This window comes from Delphinapterus leucas, chromosome 14 (genome assembly GCF_059928025.1).
Source record: "Delphinapterus leucas isolate spDelLeu-1000000601 "Yukka" chromosome 14, BTC_Dleu_Yukka2, whole genome shotgun sequence".
Lineage (NCBI taxonomy): Eukaryota > Metazoa > Chordata > Mammalia > Artiodactyla > Monodontidae > Delphinapterus > Delphinapterus leucas.
In genome coordinates this window covers 29,620,264-29,638,531 of record NC_143142.1, presented here as the reverse complement: position 1 = coordinate 29,638,531, position 18,268 = coordinate 29,620,264, and the positions used below count along the sequence as shown (strand labels likewise).

Genomic DNA, 18,268 nt, shown 5'->3' with positions numbered 1-18,268 from the left:
ACAATGGTGTGTTAGTTTCTGCTTTACATTATGCTTTTTACAAAAGTCAGTACCTACACCATCAATAGCAGATCCCCCCTGCGCCCCGCCCCCCCGCCCCGTCCCCCTCCCCCCTGCCCGTCCCCCTCCCCCACAGGAAGGTGACGGATGAGTATTTAACTTTGTGCTCAGAACACTGCTGCATTAACTGAAAGTGTTGAAAAAGAAAGAAAAGACATGGTTCCTGCCTGTTGGTTACTTTTAACTATAACGTTAAGCCCCTGGAGTGGGAAAACTTTTTTTTTTTTTCTTTTTTTAATGATGACACACTACTATGTTAAGTGGATTTTGGACATTTTTTTCATGATACATTTTGAAATTCTTTGTTGATTATGTAATGTGGATAAACAAGGGCAGTGAAGCAGTTTAAGAAATCAAAGCTTTCCTTAAATAGTAGAAGGTTTAAATAAAATAGGCAAGTTTGGCTTTTGTATTAATCTCAGGGTCCATACTTTTGTAAGGTTAATGAAAGCTTATAAAAAGATATGTTTAGTGCTTTAATAAGTAAACCATCTTGAATAGAAATGACTCATTTTGTTTCCCGGAAAGTGGTCTTCTGTTTATTTTTACATTAATGTTTGTACAATAATATTTATTCAGTACCTACTATGCCAGGGATTGTCCAGTTGGGGATACAGCTGCAAATAGAACAGAGACCCAGTCTTCATGGAGCTTACATTCGCTCAAGTCTGAGATTTCAGTGGGTTTGGGAAAAAAATACAGTAAATAAATTAAGGAAACTTCATCTTTAAAATTTGTAATGAAGATGTTTTAGGGCTTTCTTTGATGTAAAACATAAAAACTGTTTTCTTGGTGTTTGATACTTGTTTCCAGAAATATTCATCCTGTGGAACCAAGGGAAATACAATAAAATATCCAATAAAAATCGTTTTCTTATATTACTGATTTGATTACAGTTTCATGCTTTAACACTGCAGAAATCCGCCTGGAATGGCTTATGAATTAGGAAATAAATATAGCTTAGATATTTGCATAAAATACATAGAGAATTTATGAGAGTTCAGGCTCTGGAGGCAGACCTGACTTCCCACCTCCATGGCTTTGTGCTTGTCTGACCTTGGACAAGTATTCTAACTTCTGACTCAGAGTTGACTCATCTGTAAAATGAGGGTAAGTAATAAAAGTATCAGCCTCATAGGCTTGTTATTAGGGTTAGTGACATAATTCACGCAAAGTTCTTGATACATGGTGAGTGTCCAGTAAAGGCTAGATTGTAAAAACTTCTGTTATCACTATTTTTACTCTTACTACTGCTGCCATGCTACTATTACTGTGGGAGTTCTTAGTAGATATTCTGTATACTGTACAGCATATAATTCAGATGTGTGATTAACTTAACGTAGCAAGACATATTCAGCAACATAACCCTTTGTTACTGGAAAACTTTAATCAGCGATGCAGCCGTTAATTTGCTAACACCTGTGGAAACATTGAAGTAGTCATCACTGACTTCACTACAGCTACATTATTTATATATTTGAGCTGAGCATCCAGCCTGCCTCATTAGGATTTTTACCTGTTCTGTTTCAGTACAGATAGGATGGAGGAGTGAAAATGTCATGCTGGGGTAAATGATTTATGAATACCTAGAGTCATAGCAGAACGTACATACTTCTGATTTTTTTTTTTTTTTTTTTGCGGTACGCGGGCCTCTCACTGTTGTGGCCCCTCCTGTTGCGGAGCACAGGCTCTGGACGTGCAGGCTCAGCGGCCATGGCTCACCGGCCCAGCCGCTTCGCGGCATGTGGGATCCTCCCGGACCGGGGCACGAACCCGCGTCCCCTGCATCGGCAGGCGGACTCTCAACTACTGCGCCACCAGGGAAGCCCTACTTCTGATATTTTTTGTTGTTATTGCATGTTGACTAAGAACAATCCATGTGATTGCTTAGCCATACTCAGGTTAAGGCCAGTGTGAATTACTCCAGTTCATTCAGGGATGAGCTGGTTTCTTCTCAGGGAGCTTATAGTTAGTGGGTGATTTAAGACATACACGAATAATGAAGTGAGATGTGCAGGGAGAGAGGTAGGGACACTGTGCTATGGTAGTTGTATGGTCACCCTTGTTTCTCCTCAGAGATGCATGCTTTGGTTCATTGCACTTTCTGCTGTTATCCCCCCGAGGTCACTAACTCAGTCTGTACCCCATAGCCAAGAACTCAGAGCTTGTCCAGAACCGGAGAGTCTGAAAGGTGAGCCTGCTTCAGTGTTAAAGGTGCTGTAGAAGACATGGGACTCCTGGGTTTAGAGACAAAGGGTGTTATTCTCAGGGCACTGCAGGCAGCAACTTCATAGTTGTGTTGGTTTCCTTTGCCCCTCAGATTCCATGGGGGCAACACAAAGGGTGCAGGTGGGTGCTGCCCACGTGGTGGGTTTGTGTCATAGCTGAGTAACCTTGAGTCTAGGGTCTCTGAATCTTTTGTGATGGGCTGCACAGAAACCTGCCTGACCTTTTTCCAGAGGAGGACCTGAGCATTATCACACTGGACAGTAAACAAACCTGCCCTCTCCTCACGAGGGAGATGCTAACAGTCAGATGCAAGACTGTTCACTATGTAGTAGATCCTTGAAAAGACAGTCTGTATGAAAGCCTCCAGGGCCTCCACTGGCAAAAGGTGCAGAAATGCTAGAGACCCATGGAGACTTGTCTCCCAACAGACCTCCGGGTTGCTGGTCTAAATGATGCTACGGAGTTCATGAGTTAACATTGGTGCACATAGCCTATTTATTCTTGAGCTGCATCCCAGAGGCCTTTTCTATTTCTGAAATGCTCCATGCTATATTCAGGACCACTTATCCTGAAATAAAATTTGATTCTCTTCTTAGTAAGCAGATACTGTTGAACTCAAGCTGATATACATGCTGAGGTGTTTAGGAGTCTTCAGTTACTTTGGAATGCATCAAAATAAGATGGATGGATGGCCAGAGATGGCTAGGTAGATTGATAGGTCTCAAAGTAAGTAACAGCAAAGTGTTAATTGTAGAGTCTAGGTTATGGGTGTATAATCATAATTGTTCACTGTTCAGTTTCTTTGAAGTTTTTCAAAATGCTGGGGGAAAAGCCAAGTGCTCTCCCCTTATTTTCCCCAAGTCAGTTTTCTTTGCAACTTAACAAAGCCTGGCATTTCAAGAAAACTTTAACGGCAGTTTACATCAAAATAGGTATATATGATAACCATTTAAGAAACTGTTTAGTCGGAGTGGTTCTACTTTTAGCTGTTTTAGCTTAATTGTGTTCCTTTTAAGAGTGGGAGGTTTGGGGAACTATTTAAAAGGAAATCATTGCTCTAAATTTTTTTTTAATTTATTTATTTTTGGCTGCGTTGGGTCTTCGTTGCTGTGCGCTTTCTCTAGTTGCGGCGAACGGGGGCTACTCTTCGCTGCGGTGCGTGGGCTTCTCATTATGGTGGCTTCTCTTGTTGCAGAGCACGGGCTCTAGGCCTGCGGGTTTCAGTAGTTGGCACGCAGGCTCACTAGCTGTGGCTCGCGGGCTCTAGAGCGCAGGCTCAGTAGTTGTGGCGCACAGGCTTAGTTGCCCTGCGGCATGTGGGATCTTCTTGGACCAGGGCTCGAACCTGTGTCCCCTGCATTGGCAGGTGGATTCTTAACCACTTCGCCACCAGGGAAATCCTGCTCTAACTTTTAGGTATACAGCGTTTCATGCCGGAAATATATATTTAGGTAAAGGAGTCAGGCTAGTCTCACCAGACATACTTCTGGGTGAGCTGCCCTAAACTTTTCCTACATTTTTGAAGTTCCAAGTTTTTTCCAAACTTTTTAATACAGGGACCGTATTTATGTATGTTACATTTCCATCTGTTAGAATTTGGGACTGAGAATAGGACTTTGGCTTACTGGGAATGATAATGTAGTAGAGCTAGGATAGAATACTTAGTGACAGGAAGTGGCGTGGGAGATTGAAGGAGGGCAGCCTGTGTAATTAAAAGGTGGAGTTTTAAAATTTAATTTTGTTTTTTCAGTAAAAGAGTTCAAGTAAATGTTATCTGTATTGTGTGGAATTTTGTTTTATATGGTATATTTTTACATATAAACAGTGAAATTTCATCTGTGAAGTAGGAAGTATCAGGTGGTACCTGTGGTTGGTGAGTAGTTTACAATCAAGTAATCATAAAATGGACTGTTGTAGTGATTGTTTCTAAATGATAAACTAAGCATTTATATTGGGCAAATGGCAGGATTTTCTTCAATTACAGGGATTAAGTTTTAGAAATCCTCAAAACATGAGTATTTATTTCCTATATAAGTTGCTTCGAATGTTTCACTTTTTCATCAAAACACTGCTTTTCACTTTTCTTTCAGTTTTTTTTTTTAAGCTTACACCAAGGGTCAGCTTTTCTTAAAAACAAAAACCTTTACTGTTTTTCGTAAAAGAAAAATATGTACAGTTTAAAGAATTATCAAGAAGTTAGTAGCTCTGCAGTCACTGCTCAGGTTCAGAAATAGAACTTGTGTGTTGCAAAGCTCTCCTAGTACTTTCTCCCTGCAAAGTTAACTCCTGTTTTTTATGGTAACCATTTACTTGTTTTTCTTAATGGTTTAAACATCTAAGCATTGCAGGAGATGTTAGTAAAGCAGGAGATTATTGATATAATGCAGTGGTTTTTAACCTTATTTGACACGATATCCCATTTTGATATTTTATATTTTGTAATGCCCATTTTTCCATCCTGAAGTGAAATTCATATATAAAATTACATACACAGTTAAAATTTTTTAATGTAATGCCCTAACTGTAACATAAAGGAGAAGAAAGTGAATTTGTGATGAAATATGCATTTCAGTGTGTAAATGTTTGGGCATGACTATAGTAGAAGACTAATGAATTAGCCAGATCCCTGTAACCTACTTAAATAAATGAGTTTGGATTTAAGGGAGGTTAAGGGAGGAGTTATCTGATAGAGGGTTTTCTCTAACATTTTGAAATAAGGGCAAGAGAATATTTATGCATGTGGGTAGAATCATGTGAGTGTGTCACCCATACATGTGTGCTGACTGGACCAGATGTTTGTAGGAATTTAAGTGTCCTGAGTGACATTGCTGTTGGTAGAATAATTTTCTGTAATGGTGAACTCACCTTTCAGAGTTTTAGGGAAAGAGAAAAAAGTTTCTTGTTTTACACAATAGATGTATTTCTGGGAAAGAGGTTTTTTTTTTTTAACCAGTGTGGATTTCTGGAGGGGTATGTGAAGATCTGGTGGGATGGGGGCCTAATACTGTACTTGATTGCATGGATCTACCCCGGTGTTGTGAAATGTCTAACATCCTGTTCCTCTCTAACCCCCCCCCCCCACAACAGTAGCACCACCCAGTCCTAATGTCAGACAGAAGTACCTGACAGTGGCAGTATTACCCTGGATTTAGGCTTGTGTTGTAGCAGATAAATTACATAACTTTTCCTCTATTTTTGAGGGCCTGTAAGGGTAGATTCTATCAGGTCTGTTTAACCTGCAGGCTCCAGGAATCCACGATACACCCCCACCCCAGATCGCCCCATCTCACCCTCACCCTCCAGAAAAACCCAAGGTAAAATTGTTGTGAATATTTGCCTGTGTATGTTTTTCTGGGTTAGTATATAGTTTTCATGAGATTCTTAAAGAGTTTCTGTGACCCACAAAGGTGGAACAGATGTTTCTGCCTAAGACCTCTTCAAGCTCTTAAATCTGGTTATTATGCTAGTGGTCATTAGTGCTTGCTGATTTTGCATCTTAACCAGGAAAATGGGCTCAGACTCTGAACTGGCTGCTGGGAGCAACCTTTACTGTGAGAGGCTTGGTTAGAGGGACACAGTGGAGTAGAAAATCTCAAATTCATTTGTTAGGTGGCTTTATTGTAGGTAATTTTACATTTTACTGATAAGGTTAACATATTCAGTAAAGAATTTGGCTTTTGAATTGGTGGAATTTTTTTCTTTTGACATATTATCTTCATCTTTAGGTAGTTTGCATTTTTATGTCTAGAAAGACCACAATCTATTATTTAAGATTTATAATCCCTTTTGGGCAATATAAAATGTAAGTACTGTTTCAGAATTCATATGTTGATGAAAATTGACACATCGTCATTTTGAAAGTCAGTTTAAAAAATCAGTTATTTTACCTTGTTTTGGATAGTTGGTACTTTCCTCTAAAATTGGGGAAATTTAAAAAATTGAATTTAAAATTACGAATTGAAACTTACGTAATTGTTATAAAAATATAGGATTTTTCAAAATTAAAATTTTGTAAAATGTTTCCTTTGTTATTTTACTAAGAAACTTTAAAAAATAAATTTATACTTAATGCTAATGTTAAAATCCTAGTCGAAATAGTCACATAAAAATGTACACATTCGCAGTTATCTGTAGTAATTTATGGATTTTCAGAATGTTAAGAAATGGAATCTATGTCTTTAAAACTCGTAGTTTTAATAGTTTAAAATGTGTCTTTAGCCAATGATTTTGTGGATTCACGCAGCAAAATGGACAGATTGGAGCTTTCCCCTTCACTCCCCCGGGCCAGTGTATGGTGGGGTAATTAGCTGCTAGCCAAAAAATGCAAGCAATTGGGATTGAAGAAGCAGCAAAGGATGTAAAATAATATATAATGCAGTGATTAACTTGACCATATAATTCAAGCAAGCTGTCCAAAAGATTGTAGTTCTTATATATATTGTATATATATATTTTTAAAATGTGTACTTGTTGATTTAAATGCCTATTTCACATTAGAATTTTTTCCATAACTGGTTCTCTGCCTTTATATGCTTTCTTCTAATGTTGTCTTATTTCTGTCTCTTCCCTTTCATCCCAGTTCCAAATCTTTATTTTTTTAGAAAGTATCTTACAACTCACAAACTTTAAGCATAGGATAAAATTAATTCATTTCCTAGGACCTGAAATAAGTGCCTTTCATTTCAAGTCTCTTCTTTTCCTCTCCTTACATCAGGCAGGTCTACTTTCAGCCCCTGCTCTCTTCCCAGTGCCTCTTCATTGTCTGTCTGTTGTTCCCCTTCAAGCCTTTGTCTAAGATAATTTTCCAGTATTCAGCAAAATGGGAAACTTTATCTGGCAGAGTTGGGGAATCTTCTCAGTCTGGACTCTAAACTAGAAATATTTTAAAGTTTTAAAAGACATACTTTTTCTGGTTTATTTAATAAAGGAAAGATAGCCTTTATAATAGTTGTCTTTGATTTCAGCCTTCTAGCTTTTTTTTTTTTTTTTTTAAAGTATAACTTAAAATTAATTGTTTTAGAAACCACTGAAAATTGCTTTTGGGTTAGTTAGAAGTGTGTGGTTGCTGCTTCCATTGAGACATATTTATCTTCAGTCTCCAAATTAACAGGTATTCAGTTTACTGTCTAAACCTGTATAAAATATCTTTAGGCTTTTCTTCCGCCAAGAACAAAAGTGGCGGTACTGTTTCTCCACACCTCACTCCCCCCTTTTTTAAACAAAAAATGGTTTAGGACTTATTTAATTCAGGCAGGACTGCATCACCTTTTGGGTTCTTTGTTTTGCAGTTTTATGTTTGGGTGTAGAATCAAAGCTTAAAAAAAACTTTGTATGTAGAGCATTTGACACAGTGCTCTTAATAAACACTTGACAGATATGTGAGTGAAAGAATGAACGAGTGAAGGGATCAAACTTAGTTGAGGTGAAGCAAGAGCACCCTGTCATTGGGTTCGCTGGCTTCTGATGGAGAGGTTTTGTGGTCGGCTCTGTCAGGTGAATCTGAAGATTGGCATTGGTTTGCAGACCACTGGAAATCCCGATCTTTTCAGTCATGTGGTAAGAGCATACTCTAGGAATACAATTTTGGGCTTATTTCATAAATTGAAACTTTAAAAATATATTTTATTTGATAGAAACAATACATGTTCATGTAGTGATTTTATAAAGTCTGGTAAGGAATGAAGAAGAAAATAAAACTCGTTTGTGTGTGTATACCTGGAGGTATATTTAGGTACACAGACTTTCAGTACATACTCTATATAAAATTGAGGTTATGTGCATCCAGTTTTGAATTCTGCTTGTGTGTGTGTGAATCCAATTAAAATTTTTTTTTCCTGTTTTTGGTTTTTAAACCTTACAGGCCCCTTCACAGATGTAGTCACTACAAATCTTAAGTTGCGAAATCCATCGGATAGAAAGGTGTGTTTCAAAGTGAAGACTACAGCACCTCGTCGGTACTGTGTGAGGCCCAACAGTGGAATTATTGACCCAGGGTTGACTGTGACTGTTTCAGGTAGCAAACCATGTCCTGAATTTATGCTGTTCTTTTACTATATGCATACTGCTGCAGGAAATGTCTTATCTTGGGGTGAGGGTGTATGTGGTCAGTTTGTAAGCAGTTACTGTCGTTCAAAAAATGTTATATCTATTCTTTATTTCTACAGCTTACTACCACATTCTCTGCCCTTATTATTTTGTCTTTGAAATTTTGTATCATTTTTGTGATTGCTCATTCTCATTCATTCAGATCTCTAGCTGTTGTTACGTATTGCATGCAGCTATGGAGGTGTTGTCCTAAATCTTTTGCTTAAAAATGTACAGTGCCTCTTTTTTGCCAATAGTTGTAAACTTAGATACGTCTTTCTGCCTTTTATTGTTAATGCCAACAGTGTCCCGCACTTGAAAACTTTAGTTTTGTCACCCCCTTTTGTGTTTGCTTGTAGTCCAGGGAGTGTGCTTGGTTCCTTCCATGTGTGGATTGCTTACTCCTGCCGTGGAGTCTGTGCTGGTGCCAGAGTTAATGCCCTCAGACTTCCCTGACGATATCCTTTCATGATAGCATCTAACATAGCAGAGTGATAGGAAGCAAGTAGGAGGATGTAGTTTACTTATGGGAGAACTTCTCAGGCCTCACACAGAGACCATTTACTCTTATTTTCTAGCAGTAGTTCTCACCTCTGTGAAGGTCTGCCGTAATTGCACAGAGAGCAGGAACACACGCGGACCTTTCCAGATTAGAATCTCTGGGGACACAACCTAGACATGTGTATGTTAAACAAAACAAAACATGCCTGTGTAATCCTGATAGGTATTCCTAAAATATTAAAATAATTCTGTATCAGTTTTCTAGTTTTCAAGCCCACAGCAGATTAAAAACAGAAAATTATACAAAGAGTGAGCGCCCGGGGCAGGCTCACTGAGATGTTCATCAGTGGAACCTGACTGCAGAGGCAGTCAAGGACAGACGTCAGAGTTCTTGGGGCACTTAATCCTCCCTCAGTAACTGTATTCCCAAACTCAGATCTAGGAGGGCCTAGAGAAGATGCTTTTAGTGAGTCTTGTGTGGTGGCCTGGCAGGCCTGCTTTCATGTTTGTCTGACCGAACTGTCACTTCATGGGGAAGATGGGTGGGCAATAAGAAGGGTGGGCAGTGAGCACGAGTGTTCTGGAAGTTGCTCTCTAAGTCCACAAGCCTTTTTAGCTCAATTGGAAGAAGATAAAATTATTTCTATCCACATGGTTAAAAATAGATTTTGGTGCAAACAGCTGTATCCCTAGGAATCCATGGAACTATTCAGAAGGACTTTTTCTTTAGGATTCTAGCTTTCTGAAGTTTTACTGTATTAATGTTTCTTAAGAACCTGTATACTTCTCAAAGCCCTTTCTCTCACATAAGCCCCTTGTATTGAGCACCTGACTTACTAAAAACTCCTTACACACCTGTTACTGTTTCCATGCACGCCCTTGATCCCTCTCCTCCACTGAGAACTGGCACTCCAGTTTTCAGTGCAGTGCCTTTCCGGGTGAGCAGGCACTCCAGCCACGCTTCCTCCAGCAGCCTTCCCTGATTGACTCTGTCTACATACTCTCTCCTTTTCTCCCTCTCTCTCCCTTTAGCATGCACCTTTATGAATTTACTCCTTTAATCTGTGCTAAGATTGTCTTTCTCTTGTTACATGGTCTGTAGCCTTAGAAGTATGACTGTCATAAAGTCACAACCATGTTTGAAGTTTTCTTTTTATCCAGTTTCTAGAGAATAGCGTAGGGTGGTTGTTCAGTGAAGGGTGTTCCTGGAGATATACTGTGCTTTATCTGGGTTCTGGGCGTTTATCCTGTGCATTTTCTACAGCTGTATATTTGGCCCTTAAAAATTTTTTTTTAACCATGATGGGAGTTAATGGACTTCTCAGACATACCTTATAAAGAAGATGTTCTTATATAATTGATATTTCTTACATTTGCTTCATTTCATCTGTCTTTTTGAAAATGTTGACATCTGTCTATCTTAGAAATAATTTAAATATTAGCAGGGAAGTAATCTCCACAATATTGTATACATATTGTGTACAATTGCTGATTCATTCTTTATATTCTCTTATTAGATTTATATTACATAATTTAAAACCATATAGAACGTCTAAAAACCCTCTTATAGGCCACTGAAAATCATAAATACTTCAGAAAAAAATTTGAATGTAATTATTAGGAAGCTGGAAAAAGTTTAGAAATCATGAGGCTGTATGGTTTCCTTGTACACTTTGTTGTCCTAGACTCATTTAAACAAATTAATAAACTCTTCTTGAATAGGTATGTATTTAAAATCTTTTAGAAAAATTAGTTATATCAGAACACTAATATATGGTAGTGAGTTTTTAAGTTACTTAGAATTTCTTCTATAAATATTTCAGTTGTCTAATTTTAAGAGCTGTTATCACTAAATACTAAAGTGAAACCTAAGTTTATATTATAAGTGGTTTTAATAGACAATTTACTAGATTTTGAGTTTATAGGCATTTTAATAGTTAATGTTGGCAAAGTTTTGAAAAATTTCCAAACTTAAGTTTAGAGAGGGCAATCATAGATTGATATTTTTTTTTTTAATAGACATTTGTTTATTTTATGGGTTGTTAAAGACTTAGCAAATCAGAAAGGTAGACAGTTTAAAAATAATTGGAAACCATAAAGTTGATTCTGGATCCTTACTGTAAGTAATCCAGTGTGTGGTTTCTTGCACCTTTCCTGGTTTTCTTTAAATTTGCAAATTAGTGAGTACTAGGAATGCAAAGAAGCAAACAAATGCAGAAGTCACTGTCATGTGTCCTTTCTTCTTCTTTAGTAATGCTGCAGCCTTTTGACTATGACCCCAATGAGAAGAGTAAACACAAGTTTATGGTACAGACCATCTTTGCTCCACCAAACATTTCAGATATGGAAGCCGTGGTGAGTAGAGAAGTTGAACAGAAGTTGTCTGGGGAAATGTCGTTTAAACTGTGGGTTTTGTTTAGTTCTCCATTGAGAAACCTGGTTTTTAAAATTAACAAAATCTGTAAATCTGTTCACTACAGATAACCCTGACTCATTTCAAGAATGAAGGAATTTTGAAATAGTATGCCTTAGAGACAGTTTTGAAGTGCTACTATTAAGAGTGAAGTCCTGTAATCTCTAGGGATGTTAGTGTGATCTTAATGGATTGTGATAGTAGCTCTTCGTAGGGTTCTATAGGAAGTTCTGTGGCATTGCCGGTACCTGTGGTGGGTGAGAATAACGCAGTGTGTACAGGCAGCTGTAGTCTTGGCTGACCTGGGGAACCCCCTGCGCGCGCGCGCGCGCACACACACACACACACACACACACACGCGCACGCGCGGCAGCTACACTAACCCTTCAGTTGTCCCTTGAGGCAAAACCTATTTGTCCCCATCGTATCTCCTCTGTCTCATTGTTTGGTTTTGTTTGCTTTTAGTGGAAAGAGGCAAAACCCGATGAATTGATGGATTCTAAATTGAGATGTGTATTTGAAATGCCCAATGAAAATGATAAATTGGTAAGTAGGAAAATATAAGAAAATTGGAAGCTGTTAAGCTCTCAGTTACTTTGAGATTGAATTCTGCTTCTGGTTTTGGCCTTTGTGATTGTGTGATATGGCTGTTCCACTTTATCAGACCTCAGTGTTTACGGTTTTTAAAAACTTAATGTGTATATGCTCTTTTCATTTCATAACATTTTGTTCAAGAAGAAAAATACTTTTAGACACAAGCCGGATGATGGAGGAGAACCACCGAATTCTACCAAAATTTTGCTACTTAAACCACTTCAAGTTCTTTGTTAGAATGACACGTGTGTACATAAATATAATTAAATTACAGACACAAACCACTTTTTGGCAACTATATACCTGCAATCTGGGGATAAGATTTAATTTACATGGACAGTTTATTCCAAATTTGGCTATTCCCAGGTATTTTGTTCACTATTGATCAAAATAATCTGATTTTATTCCTTAGTAAATAATTTTTATGTTGCTTTTTGATTAGTGTCAGGCAAATACAATTTGAGGGACTGAAGTATATGTGCATGAAGTTTAAAAAGTAGCCTTTTTTTTTTTTTTTTTTGTGGTACGTGGGCCTCTCACTGTTGTGGCCTCTCCCGTTGCGGAGCACAGGCTCCGGACGCGCAGGCTCAGTGGCCATGGCTCACAGGCCCAGCCGCTCCGCGGCATGTGGGATCTTCCCAGACCGGGGCATGAACCCATGTCCTCTGCATCGGCAGGCAGGCTCTCAACCACTGCGCCACCAGGGAAGCCCTAAAAAGTAGTCTTATAGAATGGGTTGTGGTCACTTTATTCCTTTTCTGAAACGCAAATTTGAATTTTTTTCTGTGGTTTGTAGGAGGGGCTTGAAGGGTAAGTAGGTTTTTGTGTGTGTGCTTTAACATATAAAATAATATGGATAAATAGAATTGTTTGGCACAATCAGGTTATAATTTTACATGACTTTTTTCTTTGCTCTGGAGGCCATTTGCCCTATTAAAAAGTAAACTTGCAGATTAAATACATGGGGTCAATTGTTATGTTACTCTTAGGATAAGCTGAAATGAAGAAGTGCCTGAATGGTAATTAGGTGTTGACCAAATCATTTATTGTGTTTTTAATGCCTTATTAAAGGGATTTTGAAATATTTGCCAAATACAAAAAAATGTGAATACATATGTTGTTACTGGAAAGTGAGATTTTGATGGCATGTTGATGCTTCCCATTTGGAGTTTACTTTCTCTTTTGCTAGGCTGCCAGGACGCTAATAGCTTGCATAACTCTTATTATTGGAACCAAGAAAAGAGCACATTCATCTCGTTTGACTTATTTTATTTCTAGTTTTATTGAGCTATAGTTGACATACAGCACTGTATAAGTTTAAGGTGTCAGCATAAACACTAGTGTTACATATATTGTGGAATGATTACTACAGTAAGTGTAGTTAACATCCACCATCTCATATAGCTACCAAAAAAAAAAAGCTTTTCCCCCTCTGATGGGAGCTCTTAGGATCTGCTCACTTAACAGCTGTCAGTATACCAAACAGTGGTGTTAGCTAGAGTCAGCATGTGGTACATTACATCCCCAGTTCTTGTTTATCTTCAATTTTGTACCTTCTGGCACCCTTCATCCAGTCCTTCCTCCCCGTTCCCCGCTTCTGGTAACCACAAACCTGATCTCTTTCTACAAGTTTGGGGCTTTGTTGTTGTTTTGTTTTAAGATTCCATGCATAAGTGAGCTCATACAGTATTTGTCTTTCTTTGACTTATTTCACTTAGCATAATGCCCTTAGAGTTTCGTTCATGTTGTCACAAATGGCAGGATTTCCTTTTTTTAATGGCTGAAATAATATTCCATTGTATCTGTATATTCCAGTCTGTATATATATACCACAACTTCTTTATCCATTCATCTCTTTTTTTTTTTTTTTTTTTTTTGCGGTACGTGGGCCTCTCACTGTTGTGGCCTCTCCCATTGCGGAGCACAGGCTCCAGACGCACAGGCCCAGCGGCCATGGCTCACGGGCCCAGCCACTCCACGGCATGTGGGATCTTCCCGGACCGGGGCATGAACTCGTGTCCCCTGCATCGGCAGGCGGACTCTCAACCACTGCGCCACCAGGGAAGCGCTCACATACTGTTTTAAGGCACATCTCAGACATAATTAATTTCATCTGTAACTGTTTCAGTATATATCGCTCAAAGATAAGGACTTTAAGGAAAGGAAGAAAAGAGCAATGACAATACTATCATTAGTCTTTGAAAGCTTAATATATCATTAATATCAGACTATTCAGGCAGCATTCACATTTGCCTCACAAGTGTCATTTAAACATTTGTTTTTTTGTTTTTTTTTTTTGCGGTACGCGGGCCTCTCATTGTTGTGGCCTCTCCCGTTGCGGAGCACAGGCTCCAGATACGCAGGCTCAGCGGCCATGGCTCACAGGCCTAGCCACTTCGCGGCATGTGGGATCTTCCCGGACCGGGGCACGAACCCGTGTCCCCTGCATCGGCAGCCGGACTCTCAACCACTGTGCCACCAGGGAAGCCCTAAACATTTGTTTTTTTTGCAGTTTGTTTGATTTGAAATCAAAATAAAGTCCACATACTGCTATTGGATGATATGTTTCTTAAGTCTCTTAATCTATAGAGTCCCTCTGTTTTTCTCTTGTAAATTATTTATTAAAGAAACCAAGTTTGTCCTGTAGACTTTCCCACAGACTAGATTTTGCTGATTGCATCCTTCAGGTATCTTTTAACTTCTCTGCTGTCTTTGGTATTTCCTGTCATTGGATCTAGAGACTTGATTAAATTGAGGCTTATTTTTGCTGGTGAGGGAGAGGCAAGACTACTTTGTAGGTGGTTATCTGTTCTCTCAGGGAGGTACCTAATGTCTGATTTTTTTTGTTTTGAAGTTAGCAGCTGTTGGTGTGCAGTGTGTAGATGAGTGGTCCCAGCCAGGGGTGGTTTGCCCCCCATGGGACAGTTGTCAATGTGTGGAGACATTTTTGGTTGTCACAGCTAACGTGGAGGGGTCTACAGACGTCTAGTGGGTAGAGGCCAGGGATGCTGCTCAACTTCCTACAATGCATAGGACTGTCCCCACAACAAAGATTCTCCAGCCACAAATGTCAGTACAGTTGGAAGTGAGTAAATACAGTTTAAGTCCATTGATTCATTCAAGGTTGTGTAATGGTGACTTTGTCATTACTGCTTCATTGTATTAGTTAGAGAGTAACTGGAGCTCATCTGATACCCGCTGATTCATTCAATGGTGGAGTTCTAAAGCTTTCTCTTAAGTTATAGGCTTTCAAAAAATGAGTTGGTTACAGTGTCCCTCTGATGATGTACAGTCAGCTTTCCGTCCTCCTTCCTTTCCTTCCCTCTTTGCCGTGTTGTTATGGACTCACGGACTTAAACTTCCTCCTGTTTCAGCCCCTTGCAGTTATCATATTGGTGATCAGATTGGCTAGTAGCCGCTCCTGAGTCCTTTCACCTTAGTAGTCTTTGGTAATTTCCTTCATGTCTAATATGGCAAGATACTTCCAGGCTCAGGCCTGGGATTAGACATTTCTTCAAGCCCTGGGTCCTTTCAGTGGGAGATGGTATTTCGAGACCACAAGCCTGGGCACTGGGAGTAAGACAGTGATTTTTAGTTTTGTGAGAATTCCTATCAAACCATTCTTTTGGCCAAGATTCTAGTGGAGGCCTGATTGTCAGTTGAAGGCACTTTTAATGGTAAAATTCTAATGGTGAAATTAGTCAGTATCACATAAATCACATAAGATGATGCTCTTTTATCTTTATTATTTATGCATCCTTTTATTTTTTGAGGTGTTGTGATTGTGTTTAACGGTTGGGTTATGTTCTTGAAGCTCTTGGATAATTCAAATTGTGTAAAATCCAACACTAACTGAGAAGAATGGGCAGGTCCTCTTGTGCACCAGCTGCAGTGCTGTTGGAATATGGCAACTCATATGGCTTCTTAGCTTTGCTGTTATGCTTCTTGATGGACATTTTTAAGTGTTTGGAATTCACATTTCAAGTTTGGCACATAAAATGAGACTTTTAATATTTCAGTATATCAGTATATCAGATTTATATAATTCAAATGTGCAAAAATATTTGTATCTATACTAGAGGTGGCCTTAATTGATTAATGTGCATGTTAAAAAGAAGGGCTGAAATACAGCTGTGTTTTTATGAGGCGGTGTTTGCCAGAATGTGTTGGTTTGGAAGGGCTCTGTGGTCAGATGAGTTTGGAAAAACGCTATAAATAAGCACACTGCATATTTGCACATTAAAGGCTCTGAATAAAGAAAATCTGATTAACCTAGTATTTCTTTTTTGTTTCATATAATGCAATTAACTTCCCACGGAATGCCAGATGTTCTGTAAAATACACTTTTGGAAACGCCGTTCCTGTGTAAACTCATTCTTGTGGAGCTGCTAACCTGCAGGTTCTACGAGAAATCCCCATTACTGAGGGATCACTGAAGTGGGCGCAGCCTGGTACAGACCTAGTGCTGTCCGAATTGTTGATTAGTGACTTCCTGTCAAGTCATAAGCTTACTGTTGCATCGCATCCTTTACAGAAAATGTGAAACCTCAGAGTAACTAAATCTGGAGTGTTTATAATAGTGTAAAATATATAAAGTTTTTGTGTATTTGTTAGAATGATTAAAGATGAAACCTTTTATACACACACACACACACACACACACACACACATAAAACATCTCTTTTCTAATACTTTATTCATGTGGTAATAAAACCCTGTTGGTAAGACCCTAATGGTATCTTGCCATTTCTGGTTTAGTATTGTCTACAGATGAAGTTGATGAAACTGCTTAAAGACCATAGTATCTCTAACATACTGGTTTCTTTCTAGTATCCATAGATACAGTTACAAAATTACTTAATATCCTTTTTCTGTATGTCTGTCTTCAGTTTAGTATGAACTTTGTCTGTTAGGAAATTAGGGCATCATTGAGTAGTGTTTTACCTAGATAAAGTTTGTCAGTTTACTACAGACAAATTGGTAAGATGCCATATGAAGCTGAATCCTGACTACACAAATTGATTAAAGATGAAACGCCCTTATTCAAGGAAAACACATTTCTAAATGTGCAAGATTCACAGAAATATGAGAACTGTTGGTAGCCTGTATTTTTAGAAGTAGAGTACAAAATATATTTTTTAGTTTATATAGTCATGATTGCTGTTAGTAAATTCCTATAGTGACACGGTTTGACCCCTTATTTATTTTAGTTTGTTTGTCAATATGTTTTAAAAAGTTCGTTAATTTAAGCAAACCTCAGTTTAGTTTTTTTTTTTTTTTTTTTTTGCGGTATGCGGGCCTCTCACTGTTGGGGCCCCTCCTGTTGCGGAGCACAGGCTCCGGACACGCAGGCTCAGCGGCCATGGCTCACGGGCCCAGCCGCTCCGCGGCATGTGGGATCTTCCTGGACCAGGGCACGAACCTGTGTCCCCTGCATTGGCAGGCGGACTCTCAACCACTGCGCCACCAGGGAATCCCCCAGTTTAGTTTTTAACTAAGTTGCTCGTGACAACTTTAATACACAGCTCTCTCCAGATGGCACATGTACTTTGTGTTCAGCCTTAGTGTTCAGAGCAGTGGAGAAGCCCATGTTCAGTTACACATTTACTCCAAAGAGTTGCTCATCAGAATTTATGATCTTTAGTAATCAACTTAGAAAAATTTGGTTAGCATCCAAAGCAGTTAGATAGCACAATAGCTATCATGGTTATTGATACTTTCTTCTCAGAGTTGGTGTAGGTAGCAGGTAGCAAAACGTGCTGTTGATTCAGTGTTTCTTATGTTAGGTACCCCATCCCACTCTCACCTCTGCCCGCAGCTCCTCACCCACCTCCCCGACCCCTCCAAAGAAGTAGGCAGTTAAATACATTATGTAAGTATACCTTTCCCTGTTTGAGGATCTGGATCTTTTTAGGTATGCTGTTAGTTCTTGGGCATTTACTGTTTCTAAAGACAGTTGGAAACAGCTGTATTATTATTTTGTTGATTTCTTTAGGTTTTTTAGGACCTTGATACTGAATATATAACTCAGAAAATGATTGAAGTTTTTAGTCATCTTGTAGGGTAAGAAAGATGCCAGCTTTAGAAGTATGGTGGTTGAGTCCATGTTTTTATTTTTATGGTTTAAAGAGATCATTTTTGTGATAAAACAGTCCTAATTTATTTGGAACCATCATTAGAATACGGGCTTCTTTTTGGAAAATAGCTCTCTGATTTGGATCATACATAGAATGACCTAGGAGTCCAAGAACCCTTTTATTTTAGAATAAAAAGAGGTACTATTAATAGTTATTCCTGGACAATAGGCATTAACTAATACCGCCCTTAGGCACTAGGGTGTGTGGTCCCCCTAGTCCTCGGGGACAGCAGGACTTTGACTGGATGCAT

General features: G+C 38.8%; 1 protein-coding gene across 3 annotated transcripts in view; it reads left to right on the top strand.

The window, feature by feature from the left end:
- Positions 1-18,268, top strand: part of VAPA (VAMP associated protein A) — a 38,743-nt gene that overhangs the window by 10,616 nt on the left and 9,859 nt on the right. For 2 of the 3 annotated variants that reach the window (XM_022551165.3, XM_022551164.3), the window contains exons 2-4: positions 8,150-8,302; positions 11,126-11,229; positions 11,753-11,833. In XM_022551165.3, coding sequence (XP_022406873.1) covers positions 8,150-8,302; positions 11,126-11,229; positions 11,753-11,833 — 338 coding nt within the window. Of the gene's footprint in view, positions 1-5,531; positions 5,604-8,149; positions 8,303-11,125; positions 11,230-11,752; positions 11,834-18,268 lie in introns of all 3 variants that reach the window. The other variant, XM_089894238.1, reaches the window with a different exon arrangement.